The sequence below is a fragment of the Cheilinus undulatus genome, linkage group 14 (assembly GCF_018320785.1).
Source record: "Cheilinus undulatus linkage group 14, ASM1832078v1, whole genome shotgun sequence".
Lineage (NCBI taxonomy): Eukaryota > Metazoa > Chordata > Actinopteri > Labriformes > Labridae > Cheilinus > Cheilinus undulatus.
In genome coordinates this window covers 31,419,545-31,433,801 of record NC_054878.1, presented here as the reverse complement: position 1 = coordinate 31,433,801, position 14,257 = coordinate 31,419,545, and the positions used below count along the sequence as shown (strand labels likewise).

Sequence of the window (14,257 nt, the reverse complement as noted above, 5' to 3'; positions counted from 1 at the left end):
GGCATAGCAAATCAACATTACAGAAGCATACTTGGTTCATTTTGGGTTTCAACCTAAAGCTGGAAATCACATTTCCACTCTCCACAAGCTTGATTTACTGAGTCTGAGATATTGATGACTCCCTGTGGCACAAACAGCTCAAACTTAAACTCACACTTTGCATTTGAGCAGACTCAATTTCTTTTCTCCATTCTGCAACGTCAACCTTAAAGACTCTTTTCCTCTCCTCTGTCATCCAAATTGATTTCCACAAGTGGGGTTTTTCAGAGCTCTAGCTCTGATGGATTAGACCTCCAAATGTGAGTCTCGTCTGTGAGCAGTTGAAACCGGCCTGCATATTGAGTGGATGTCGAGGTTATCTAAGTGCAAAGCAGGAGAGTATGGCAGGGCACAGCCAACTTGACCCTCGCCTCGGGTTCTTTGCTCTCTGCGGTATGAGAGAAACAAAGTGGATGGAGATGATGAGATTGAGAAGGAAAGAAGGGCGGGCTGACATCACTGTTGCTTTACAGACACTGAACCAGAGACTAAATGTTGAATTCTACTTGCTATGCGATCTTCAGAGCAAATTTCCAGACCAAAACAAATGCTCCTTTTCGACAAGCCTCCTTCTATGTCAGCTGAAAACAAGATTCTGCATTTTATCTCAACTAACAATAGGCATTGATTCAGTTTTTATTGTTGTCCTTGCCCTAGAAGGTCTTTTTTACAATCAAAAAGTCTGTTGTTTGTCCTTCAGTTGCACTCTTGCAGTGATACTGCATCATAATTCCCCAGTAAACAACGTCATGAGTGGGTGGGGATGTTCTTTTCAACCACATGTTGGCAGGGCTTTGGCTTTATGTGTGAAAAGCATGTATGAAATATGTTTGAACATCTAAAGGTAGCACCATCCTGTCGGTGTGAACAAAGAGCCAAGTCTGCCCATAAGGGGGGATAAACGGGAGTGCCATCTGGGGCCCAGCCAAACTGAAAAACATGGTCCATTGTAAAGTTAACCTGAATAATAACCACATTTTATTTTCAACCCTGAATAATCACCACTCTTACCAAAGCAACAAAACGTGAATTTTATTCATTTATGCTGTTGTGAAATACAGCTTTTTGAAAAGGGTAAACTCCTTTTCTAAAGACAGAATTACTTTTTTGTAATGTGGGCCAGAAGTGTTTTAAAGTGGCAAAAAGGGCCATAAGCAGCGTTACAAGTGGCAAGAAGTGGCAAAAATGGGTGACAAGTAGCAAAAGATTGTGGCAATAATGGGTTACACATGGCAAAATGGGTAAAACAGCTGTAGAAATAGGCTAAAATCAGCATAAATGGGTTAAATATGACAGAAAAGATGTTTAAAAAATGGGCAAAAAGAGGCAAAAGTGACAGGAAGTGGAAAATAGGGGGAAAAGAAGAGGGACAAATGGGCTCAAAGTCGGTGGAAAGTAGCAATAATGGATGCATTTCTTAAATGTGGCAAAAAAAATGTCCCTCCAAAAAAAGGTAAAAAAAAAAAAATGGCCGACAAGTGGCAAACGACAATGGCAGTTTTGTGTGAATTGTCGCAAAATAGCAGTAACAATGTGCCGAAAGCAGCTAAAAGTTTTGAGAAGTTTGTGTTTGTGTGAAAACACCAAAAATAGTTGAAAACAGCTCAAAAAATATAGATTTGATAATGTTCACACAGATGCTTACAGCTAACCACCTCACAGGCCAAACGGACAAGGCAAATACATAAGGATGCAGACAACTGAATGACCCAAGGTCGGATTTCTTTCACTGGCCTGCTTAGACTCAGGCTATTGAAAAGGTAGGTTGTTGTTAATGGAACTATCAGCAGCAGACAATTGTAAGGCCAAACCAATAGATCCAGAGACACATTTAAACTAAAAACAATTTGCTACCATGCTCTGTTTTCTGTTCAAAACAGAAGTAAGAAAACAGTGTGCATGTAAAAACCAGATCTTGGGAAAATAGTGCTTAACCTTTGTAACATGTTAATGGACACAATAATTATTACAAGTATATGGATATAAACAAGGACAAAATATCAGTATGGCAGTGTATATTACCTACTGGACATTTGTGACACAAGCATTAAATCGTTTGTGCCACACATCAGTATTTTGATTTTAAAAATGCAATGCTCTAAACAGATTGCCCTGTGCATATGATTTCCTGCATCACTGCTTCATGACAGTAAGTGGATTTATTTTCTTGTGGCCTTAGGGGGGCACAGCTCATCTTTTATATATGGGGGGGTGAGGGACTTCAATGTGAAAAAGGTTGGGAACCACTGTTTTATCGTATTGTTTCATCTAATCGTATCATTTCATGTTGTTTCATCGTGTCATATTGTTCATCCGAATGTATTGTGTCCTGCTGTTTCATCGAATTGTTTTGAACTGTTAATTGTTAAGTCAGTCCTCATACATAGTAGAAATAAGTAAAGGAGGATGCATATGAGGGGAAAAAGAGGTAAAACTTCATAGGGCTTAGCTGCATGAGGAGTCCATGGAGATCAGCCAAAGCATAGTTAATGGAAAGTTGAGCTGTGATAACTGAATTTTACTTTTAACCTAAGTACTTTCGCCGTCTTATCAATGCATAAAGTACATATTTAGTGGTGCTTCAGTAAAGATGTAGCTTGTTTTAAAAATGTAATACCCTTTTTCTTGAAAGACCAACTGAACTAAACCATAGTAATGCCAAGCTTCATAGCTATGCCATGGCCTAGCAAATGAAGAAGAAACTGATGCAGCTTTCTAGGATACTTTTGAACCTACAACACTTGTAAAGATTCTTTTCAGCACCAAAAGAGGGCAAATGTTAGCTAGGAGGCTAAAACCAATGCTACTGATCTAACAAACTTGCAATGATATTGATAAGTCACATACAGGGAGGCACCATGCACTGAGCTGTTCAGTGGGGAGGCCTGGGAATCTCTCCATTGTGCAAATTCCAAAATAAAACTTCTTCTGAGGGGCTGAAATGCATCTATACTCAATGTACCCTTCAATTAGTATGTTCCCTAGGAAACAAAATAAATACGCCTCTATCTGAACCTCTTTCATTGGGACATGGAGGAGTTATTTCACTTGACTTGTCCTGCAGTTAATAAAAATTCTTGAAACCCAAATCACAGATAGGCATCTTCTCATTTCCAGGAAAAACAGAAGGAACATTGTGTGTGCTTTTTTAATCACATCAGCTACCTGTCCTCTGAAGTCAGCGGAAAAGATAAACAAGCCTTAGAAATTCTGCTAAGCTGATTCATTAAGTGAGAGCATGTTTTCTCTGTGGTCTGTGTCATGGGGTGGAACTGTGATCCATATCACAGCTCTCAGCTAAAACACTTGAACTGATTCCTAACAGCATAAAAAGTGTAGCTTGCGGCAAATACACAATATAATGATTTACAATCCTCTTTTATGTCTTGTTATAAGTTTAGATAGGTGTATTATTGCATTAAAAATAAGTCCTGCTAATTTTGAAGTATGATTCGGATCTGTAATGTTTGATAATTGGAGTGATACTGAATAGATGAGGGACAAATGATGTTATTTGCAGTGACTGTTTCCATGGAGAGACAACTATTGGTTGCTTTTGTAAGAGAGAGGTATAATTGACTTTGGTCAGAGTAAAGGAAAGATGACTCATGTTAACAAACCTGAAAGAGAGACAAGAAAGACAGAGATCAAATGAGACAGAAACTGAGTAATAGAAGTGATATTGTGTGAGGGGATAAAGAACTTTCATAGCCCTTTAAGCCGGTGCTTCCAATGCATTTCTCTTTTTAACCGAATTAACCAAATAGAATTGCAACCAAATGAGATAGAGTGATAATTCTTTCTGCATATAAAACCAGAGGAGTAACACTAACACATTACACATTCATTGTGTCCCAGAGTACTGTTTTCTTCCAGAAATGCCCTTCCTTCTTTTGCAGAAATGTAGTAAAAAGCGCTCACATCAAAAACAATATACCATTATATAATCCGGGCCGCTGCCCAGCAGCTCCTACTTTACGTGCACGTGATGATGTATGATGATGTTTTATCTGCACAAAACCATCAGGTATTTTTCTTGCAGGTCACAAGTCGCACTTGTTTCGACATGGTCTTTTGCAAACATATGTATACTCAAAAGTATCTGGCACACTTAGAGATTTGATTGCTCTATGGTAAAAAGTTTATTTCTAATAAACATGCTTTCTTTTTGCAAATTGAGCACAACTTCATTGTATCTTTGTTTTTGCCTTCTATGGTAGGTCATAGCTGCTTTAAAACTCTTGAGCCTTCTGTTTTATAAAAAAGAAACCTTTGAATGCATTTATTTTCCAGATAACTTTGTAGTATGAGCTACAGTCTTAACTTTTCCCTTGAACTAATTACATTGTGTTCCCGAATGTAATTCATTGAAATGTATTAGTTATATTTTTTTTCCTTGTGTTGATGATCTGCTAAGGTGTACAAGATTCTTTCTATATTTAAGCATAGCTGGTCAATAAAGCTGATTTTTTTTTTTTTTTTTTTTAAAGATTTATTTTTGGCCTTTATTAGATAGGACAGTGGATAGAGTTGGAAACAGGGAGGAGAGTGGGGAGAGACATGCAGGAAATAGTGCCACGGGCCGGATTTGAACCCGGGTCGCCTGCGTATATGGCGTGCGCCTTAACCACTCGACCACCGGCGCGCCAATAAAGCTGATTTTGATGACAAAATAATAATATCAACTAAAAATACACAACCCCAATTCCAAAAAAAGTTGGGGTGTTCATAAACCCATATTGTATTCAAAATAGAACATAAACATATCAGATGTTGAAACTGAGACACTTTACCATTTCATGAAAAATATAAGCTCATTTTGAATTTCCTGTCAGCAGCACATCTAAAAAAGTAGGGACACGAAACAGTCTGTAAGCGTCTGGAAAGTGTGGAGACCAGTTGCTGGAGTTTTGGGAGAGGAATTTTGTCCCATTCTTGTCTGATGTAGGATTCTAGCTACCCAGCGGTCCTGGTAACCTTGCAAAGTAGATGGATACGCCCGTTTCCGTGTGTCTCACTGGTGAATCCATCTTGCAAAGCTCCCGTCTGAACTGTTTGGGCCTGGTTAGAAAGTGACAGGAGCAATCAACACAAGGGGCAGCACTTTCAGCTGCCGCGGAGTCTTGACTTAAACAAGCAGCAACAAGAGGCCGGTGCAATTAGGGTAGAACACATTAGCGTGGATGCTGCTAAAGCGGCATTTTTATCTGAAATTGATGATATTTCTTCGTTAAAAGAAGAATAAAGACCAGCAGTGAGTTGTTTTCTTTTCAAAAAATGACAAAAGTTGTGTACTGACATGTCTACAATTGCCATGGTTTGCGTTATGCAGTTCTGTATGGAGTTTACTCCTTTGGGGAGCACCTAGGTAGTGACTACGTCACGTGTTTTGTTGCTCTGATTGGCCCATGAAGATGTGATGGACAGAACAGTCACCCAATCACCCTCTGGGTTTTTTTTTTTTTTCGAAGGCTCTGCCTTTTCCCTAACGCCGTCTATGAGTGGTTTACCAGATGGATGTGTGAAACACATCCATCTAGTGTGCCAGGTTACAGTCCTGGTTCTTCTTTGACAGACTTTCTCGTTTCATGATGCATCAGATATATGTGTCTGCATATGCTGATATTTATACGTATATGTGTTGATATGTGCAAATATGTATATATTGCTCTAAAACCTCTATATACTTTTCAGCATTGATTGTGACTTTCCAGATGTGTAAGCTGCCCACACCATAGGCACTAATGTAACTCCATACCCTTAGAGATGCAGACATTTGAACTGTGCACTGATAAGCTGGATGGTCCCTCTCTACTCTAGTCCTCAGGACATGGCATCCATGGTTTCCAAAAAGAATTTCAAATTTTGATTCATTGACCACAGAACAGTTTTCCATTTTGCCTCAGTCCATTTTAAATGAGGTTTGGCTCAGAGAGGACAGTATCATTTTCCCATATTTCTTCACATGATGCAGCTTTAGCTTGCATTTGTGAATGGAATGACAGACTGTGTTAAGAGAGAGTGATTTATGGAAGTATTCCTGAGCCCATGCAGTGACTTCCAGTACAGAATCATGCCTGTTTTTGATGCAGTGCTGCCTAAGGGCCTGAAGATCACAAGCATCAAAAAATGACCTTTGACTTTGTCTTTTGCTTACAGAGATTTCTCCAGATTCTCTGAATCTTTTGATGATATTATGTACTGTGGATGTGGGGATACTCAAAGTCTTTGCAGTTTTATGTTGGGGAACATTTTCTTTTAATTATTCCATAATTCACAAGTTTCAACACCTGGTATATTTTTTTTGTTATATTGTTAATGAAATACAGGTTTACGAAATCATTGCACTCTGTTTTATTTGTATTTTACACAGTGCCCCAACTTTTTTGGAATCAGGGTAATATCCTGTATATAAATAAACTGAGTTTTTTTTTTTAAGCTAACATGTATGATGTATAGGCTCTACATTGTACATATTAAATCTGTCAGTCATATGATACACTTTCAGATGTAATGTGGAAAAATAAATCACTTCTTTTATTTAAATGTATTTTAAACTTAATGGATACGGATAAACACAGTAAAGTAAAACTTCTTTGTACTCTCCATACTGTCTTTAACTGTCCTTCAACATTTTATCTGTTCTTGCACAGGTTATTTTCTTGTTGTGGTATTTTTCAGGATATGTGGAGAGAACATTCAGTTTTCTTAGTCCAGTGCTGTTAGTGACTTCACATCTGCTTCCCCCCCTTCTTCATGTTTTTATTTCCACAGTTTGTGTATTTCTTTCAAAAAGCACAACAGTTTCCTAGCATGAAAAGTGCATCTCTCTTTGATTGCCGTCACTGACTAAAGGATTAAAAACACTCCACAACCTTTATATGCTGGCTTATTTGTACTATATTATGCTGTACAACCTCTTTGAAGTACTTCATTCATACAATATGGCAATCAAGGTCATGTTTGTACATCTACAATGCATTCTTTTGATAGCAAGAGGGTAAATGACACAAGCAGTAAAAAGCAGCAGAGCAGGAGAGCTTGTGTCCAATTAGCCTTAGAGCAGGAAAGGACACAGCAGACACAAGAAAGAGAGAAAATAAGAGACAGAATGTGGGAGAGAAAGAGAGAGGAGTCTGTGAGAGCCTTATTAGTGCCAGCTCCTGTCTGTTCCCTCCCTGTAGAGAAGTGCTGTGATGTGGAAGAGGCTTGTGATATTTAATGCTGGTCATGCACAGTTCACCTTTAACCACAGACAGCTTTTTTCTGTAGGACTGCAATTGATTCTTTAATGTGGTAGGCATGAGCTCTGAATGAAGTCTGGTGACAGATAGAAGTGCTTGTACAGGAGAGGACAAATTGTATTTCACAGCAGATGTCCCAGTTTATAGCGCCACAGTGCCCCCTAGCGGCGCAATGCATGGAAGCACAATAGGTTAATCAAATCACCTCACAAAGGTGTTTTTTAATGAATTGGGGGGCATGTGCAGCTCATGAAGTAGCTCTATTATGATGTTTTCCATATGAGAGTGAGTGTGATGCCTGTTCTTAGCCCCCCCCCCCCCTTTTTCTCCCCTGCTGTGGTGCAAACACAAAAGGGCTGACGCGTGTCAACCCCCGCGCGCCTCACCCAAATGCACGCGAGCCTTCTTCCATCAGGTCGCTCAGGGGGGTGTGACAGTAGGGCACGTGTTCCTTCACACCTCTCACACAAATGGCTCCACAGACGGAGGGAGATAATGGTGAAGAGATGGCAAAAGTTCAACGAGATGTTATCAGCGAGACTTTAACAAACAGAGCTGATTGAATTTAGCATTCTAGCCCAACACAAACTTAATTTAGGAGAAGGTTGTGCTAAAGTACGTCGTCTGTTGTATTCATGCGTATTTTGCATAAAAATAGTGGACACGCACTTCCGCCTCACTCCCAGAGTCAATTTTAGACCCCAAGAAAGACTCAGTTGCTTCTAAACATCCATGCACAAAGACCAAATGCATGAAAAGAACAAAAGTAGTATATTTCAAAATAACCTTTGATAAGAGTGACCTCAGGGTGAGAGGGGAATAAGGAGGACTTGAACAGTTAAATGAAAACAGATTTATTTTCTCATTTGATGAATGAAAATAAACCCCAGCTGAGAAACCACATGATAAAGATAAGATGTTCTGATAAGATAAAATGCACTATTATGTAAGGCAAACACCTACTAACAGATTGACCCTGCAGTTAGTTTGAGGAAAATGGCATAAACTAGCTCATTTTTGTCACAATCCAATCCACTTTATTTATATAGCAAATTTTAAAATCAATAAAGTTTTACCAAAGTTCCGCACTGTAAAGTATTCCATACATTTGTTAAAAAAATGGTCAGGAATTACTCAAAACTTTAGTGTCAACTTAAAATAAATGTACTACAGCAACAAGAGCATTTAAAAAGATGTTTTATAATGTGTTTTTAAAATGTAACTAAGCTGTATTTATCCACCCAAGCACAATTTAGAATAGGACAGCATCATTTTGAGTGATTGGAACAGCACTAAAAATGCTTATATGAAGAAAATGATCAACCTTTCAATAGAAAAAATTTGCATACAGTTGCTCTGTATGCTCTAAATTCCATAGGCTTAAGTGCTTCCCAACCTCTTGTGTGCAGACCCCTAAACTACCAGAAAAATGTCAATGGATAACCTGGATTTCATCTTTTTCCATGCTGCTAGCTAGCAACAAAGAGGTTATGAAATCTTACTTGTCCTTTTTAAACTACGGTTTGAGCAATAGTTTTAGTAAGACCCCAGTCATATCACAGTGGCAATAAATCTTATACCATTGGAAAGTCTGTTTATTTCTCTTTTGAATGGTGCCACGTTTTTAAGAACCTGCATTTGTCGGATGAGAAGCAGAGCTGAGTATGTGGGTTGCGCCCATGAAAAATTTGCCAAATCTTATCTGTCAGTGCCAAACAGTTTATATTGCCACTGACACATTTGTTGTTGTTTGGATTGGATGATAAAAAGTCTGAATAAACAAGACATATTGGCAATTTAACAAATACTCCATTTAAGAAACGGGAGCATCAGTAGCATGTGGAAAACCCACACACCAGCCCGGTCACACATCCCTGTGGGATGGCATCCCACTCTTCGAGCAGCATTTGTTGCAAGTCAGCCAACGTGGTTGGTCACTCTGGCACGAACAGCATGCCCAAGCTGACCCCACAAGTGTTGAATGGGGTAGAGGTCAGGACTGCTGACAGGCCATTCCATCCTCTCCACTCCATAATTCTGACAAATGGATGTTTATACAAACTCCATGCATTACATTTTTGTACTGTATCTCCTGTTAACAACTGCACACTGTGTGTGTTTAGAAATTTGCACTAAACCTGCACATCTGTACAGTTTCTCCTTTTTGTACCTTGTTACATATCTTTGTGTTTATATTGTATTTGTTTTGCTACTATATCTTTCTATAACAATTTAAGTTTCTAACCTTTTAATATTTTCATGCATCTCCTATTTTTTATTCTTCCTCTATCCGTTTTGCACCAAACACCATGTCAAATTCCTTGTATGTGAAAATGCACCTGATAATAAAACTCAATTCTGATACTTCACTACAATATGCTGGATAAAAAGACATTCTGAGACTTTTTGAGGGACTTGAGCCTTTCTGTTGGGGCCAGGGACCCTCCTTGGCCACTTACCTCATATTTGGTTTACACCTATAATGACTATACCTTGAGGCCCCAAGGAGCATAAGGCCCAATCATCCAAATGTTACCAGAAAAACTAGCTTTGGAACCATTTCCACAGAAGTGATGGCTATTCCAAATAAAAAACATAATAAGAGCTCCTGTTCCCTTGAAATGGATAGGTAATGCAATGTATCATGTTTATGACTTTTTTGGATATACATGGCAAGAAAGCAAATAGAAGAAAGCAGTTTATTTATATTTTTACAACTTATAGCCTATAATGTTTTGTTTAATGCTTGACGTCGCCTACTAAATGTAATTGTCTGAAACTTTTTTGAGAAAATGTCATTTTTTAACTTTTTGCACACACTGTAGAGTAAAAAATATCATAATAAATGTTAATCACTTCTGCATTTTCATGAGTTGCTCTATAACTGGAACCAAACATTTTGATTTTAACTTTAACACTAAATACCTAACATATTTACCTCCACCAAGGAGGCTATGTGATCGGGGGGTTTGTTCTTTTGTTAGTTTGTTAGCAACCATAACTCAAAAAGTTATGGATGGATTATGATGAAATTTTCAGGAAATGTCAGAAATTGCATAAGGAGGAACTGATTAGATTTTGGGAGTGATCTGGATCACCGTCTGGATCCAGGAATTTTTTTTTTAAGGATTCTGTACTATTGGGAGATAGGGCTAATGGCTGAGGTCTGCGCTCTTACCACTTTACACCAGGAGATGGCGGACATGAGTAACTTCAATCCCAGCAGCAGTTTTTGGAGCAGCAGTTTTTGGGTGTGTTTCTATTCAAAGTATTGGAGTTTATGGAGTTTGAAAGATGCACGCCTGGTCCAGGAGACGAGTCGGAGCGTAACAGACAGAAAGACAGCGAACTGTAGCAAGAATACTCACAATAATGGGAGGAATAGAGGAATATTCACCCTCTGCCATGACTTCCAGTCATCCGGTGGGACCATAGGTGCCTCTGTTGGCACCAGTAGCGAAGCCAATGCTTTGCCTCACCATGTTTCCACCCCACCAGGGAGGGAGTAATTGGCGAATGCCGTGGTGGGGGGCACATGGGGATGGATCCAGGAATTTTTTTGAAGGGATCCATCTCTATTGGGAGATAGGGCTAATGGTTATGTTAATAGTTTTGTTATGTAACTTTAAGAAATGAAGGGACACTTTCCTTTTTTCTGTAAAGGCAGAGGTGAAAGTCATTGATTTCAACAAGTTTATGGTATAAGTTTGAGATCAATTAAATATTGAAAATGATGTCTGCTCTAGATTATGGATTCTTAAAAAGGTGGAACTGTATCAATTTCCATTAAAATGCATATATTTATTGATATTTTAAATCAAAAATTATCCAAAGAATGGCTTGAAACAGTAGGTGTGACTGCCTGATGAGCAAAAAAATTTCAGTGGAATCCACATCCACAGATCTTAAGTTATAGCAAAGCCCCAAATATGCAACACTTCTTTCTTCACCTCTTCTTATGAGGCATTACTAAATGCATTTTGGAACACCGATGAAAGTAAAATTTCCTAAACCAGTACACTCTATTCACTGCATAGAAGAAATACCTTATACTTGCTTTAACTCTGTAGCTACTTGACTCACTTGATTAAGCCTTACTAATTAAAGTAAAGGTTATGATATTATGATAATTGGAACTAAAGCTTTATATGTCGTCTGTTTTGAAATATAGTCTGTAAGTTTTTATTTAAGAGGTTTCTAAAATTGCAACACCTTGACTTCTGGCTTGAAAATGGAACTGGCAAGCCCCACTTGGTAACCAAATCTACTCCTCCCTGTTTCTAGATTGTTTTTACATCATTTGCATTTAAATGGTGTGTTTTCCTACATGATTACACTGGTTTGCATCGTGGCCCTACATACTGTGCTGTGTAACTGCTGGTCATTAATGAGTCCATGATTGATGTCCACAACAAAGCTGAAGCTTCACAGAAGAATTTACACACCATGGAGCACGGTGAAAACTGAAATAAACAAGACAACTTCAGATTAAAGTTACAATCAATCATATTAAGTCCGATATACGTCTCAAAATAACATTAAACAACTCTTAAGCAATGAAATACATTTTTACCGTGTTTGCCTGATGACCACCAGAAGGAAATGAAAACAGAGCAGCAGGAATCTGAAGTTCTTTTTGCTGGACCCGCAATTTTCTCTGCATCCGTGCTGCAAGCTAGCTTACCGGTCACACAACACGTCACGTTCAATAAACTTTATTGACAGGACGAAATGTACGGACAAAATGATAAAATAAAAAAATAGCTTGATTAAAAATGTGACAAGACGTTACCAAACCAGATATTTTATGGTTGCATATAAAAATAAAACAACCTGGCAGTCATACAACTTAAAGCTAGATATTTTGACTTTTTATGTTGTCATAGCAACTTAAATGAACTCTTGCAGTGTCAGCTACATACATAGACATTATATAGGCTACGTATATAATGTCTTTGGCTACAGACGGTCGCATTCCTTTACTTGTTAAATAACGGTTCTTATTTGTGTTAGACCTGTTACATTAAATTATTTATCTTCAGTTTGCTCAAGCCTTTCATAAAATGAGCTTCAATGTGGAGGGACAAAATCCAGTTTACCATCTAAAAAAGTCGTTAAGCTGGGACATGCAACCCACTTTCCAAAAAACTTGGGACGCTCAGAATGCGATTTCCGAATCACTGAAATCCCCATGTGTAATTGGATATACCACAAGAACATGTCAGAATGTTGAGCCTGAGGGTCTTTGTCGTTTTGTAACGCCTAATGTAGGAATGTATGTTGTGTTTTATGTGCTTTTTCGTATCTCCACAGCTTTGCATTCTTTAACTAAGAACTCTAACTTCTCGTAAATTTGGTTTGAATTCCCAAAAAAGCATATATGTGTATTGTTAGAAATTAAAACGTAAGTGACCATATGGCTTGAGTTTGCCCAAGTGTGACTTCGCACCTCACCACCGTGGCGCATGGAACCACTTGGAGACGCGTCAAAGCGCAATTTGGCACCAGCAGGCCGGGCTCCCTGATAAATAGGGGCTTCCTGCCCTCAGTCACACACACGCTCTGAGGACTTTACGAAGGAAAGACCATCACAAAGAAAAGAAGCAACCATGGAGACTTTTAACGCAAACAGCGGATTACCTAATGTTCTGAATGGAAACAATGTCCCACAGCAGACTGGGAGTTTGTGGAGACCGTGGAGTGGGAACGCAGACAGAAGTGGCGCACATGAGGTGAGTTTAAACACCCTGGGACTTTAAAGGTTCTAATATCCAAGCTTTTGTGTTCATTGGATAAAATAATCTAACAAGATTGCTTTGATTTTTAAGGCCCACATTAATGGAGGCGCAGCTGCTGCAGTACACCCCAAAACGTCCAAGTTTGTCCACCCAGTGAGGTAAATAAAGCTTCTTTATGCTATTTCATTCTTTTTGAGGGTCATTTTTTGTAAGCTTGTGTCACTTATTCAATCTTTTTATCTGTCTTTCAAAGGTTATACTGGCCCAAATCCAGATGTTTCGACTATCTGTACCAGGACGCAGAGATGCTCCTGCGTAACTATCCGGTCCAGGCGACCATCTGTGTGTACGAAGACTCCAGCAGTGATGAAGACAGCGATGAAGAGGAGGAGGAGATGGAGAAGGAGCTGAATTAAGCGAGGCTTCCTGAACACAAACTCTTCCATATTTTGATAATATATTTCTCTTAACTTATTTCTGTAAATATGTGTAAATAGAACCTTTTTCATTTACTCGAACACGAGCTTAAGTTATTCTTCTAACGTTTCTACCTCTTTTGTATTTGCTGAAAAATGCAATAAATATTTAAGATTAAAGTCGTTGTTTGGGGATTTCTTTCTGAATGTTATGAATAAAGTTTTATTAAGACAAAAACTGAATACTAAATAGGAGAGCTGTGACTTCAAAATAACTATTTAAAAGGCTGTGCGCAAAGATTGATCATCTCTTTAAACTCTATTTTTTTTTTTACATCTTATATTTAAGCATGCATGGACTTATTTGATTTATATATGAGAGGTGTAAACTCATCTAAGTGGTCCTCGTGCTCTAGTCTGGCCTGCTCGTGGATAAACAGCTCTTTTCCCATGGAGAGGTGTAGGGTGCTAAAGTGCGCGTTTCCTGCGCGCCATCGCCTCCAGTGCGGAAACTAGTGACACGTGGAAGGTGTCAATCACGAGTGTCAGGGGACATAAAGATCTGTGAGGAGATCTTTAAAGGCAAAACTGTTGTAGGCATTTAGAGCGAGAAAAATCCCTGTCTGTGGCTGAGAAATCCTGGTTTCATTTGAGAACTGAACGATGAGATTCAAATGAAAGTGTTAGACAAACTAGATTTATGACATTCTAAAACATTGGAAAATGTGTTTGGTTCATATGTGTGTGGTTTTAACATTTACAGATTCATCTATACCAAAACAATTCTGTGATCCAAGGCAAAAGAACCATAAAACAGGGG

The 14,257-nt window shown here is 38.6% G+C and overlaps 1 protein-coding gene across 1 annotated transcript; it reads left to right on the top strand.

Annotated features, from left to right (window-relative positions):
- Positions 1-12,892: 12,892 nt before the first annotated feature.
- ripply2 (ripply transcriptional repressor 2) lies at positions 12,893-13,437 on the top strand. The gene is made up of 3 exons (XM_041806193.1): positions 12,893-13,015; positions 13,112-13,179; positions 13,275-13,437. The coding sequence occupies exons 1-3, from the start codon at positions 12,893-12,895 to the stop codon at positions 13,435-13,437; spliced, it is 354 nt and encodes a 117-aa protein (XP_041662127.1).
- Positions 13,438-14,257: the final 820 nt, after the last annotated feature.

Coding starts and splice junctions, on each gene's coding strand:
- ripply2 (XM_041806193.1), top strand. CDS start 12,893: ATGGAGACTTTTAACGCAAACAGCGGATTACCTAATGTTCTGAATGGA. Junction 13,016..13,111: donor ACAGAAGTGGCGCACATGAG/GTGAGTTTAAAC, acceptor TTGATTTTTAAG/GCCCACATTAATGGAGGCGC. Junction 13,180..13,274: donor AAGTTTGTCCACCCAGTGAG/GTAAATAAAGCT, acceptor TGTCTTTCAAAG/GTTATACTGGCCCAAATCCA.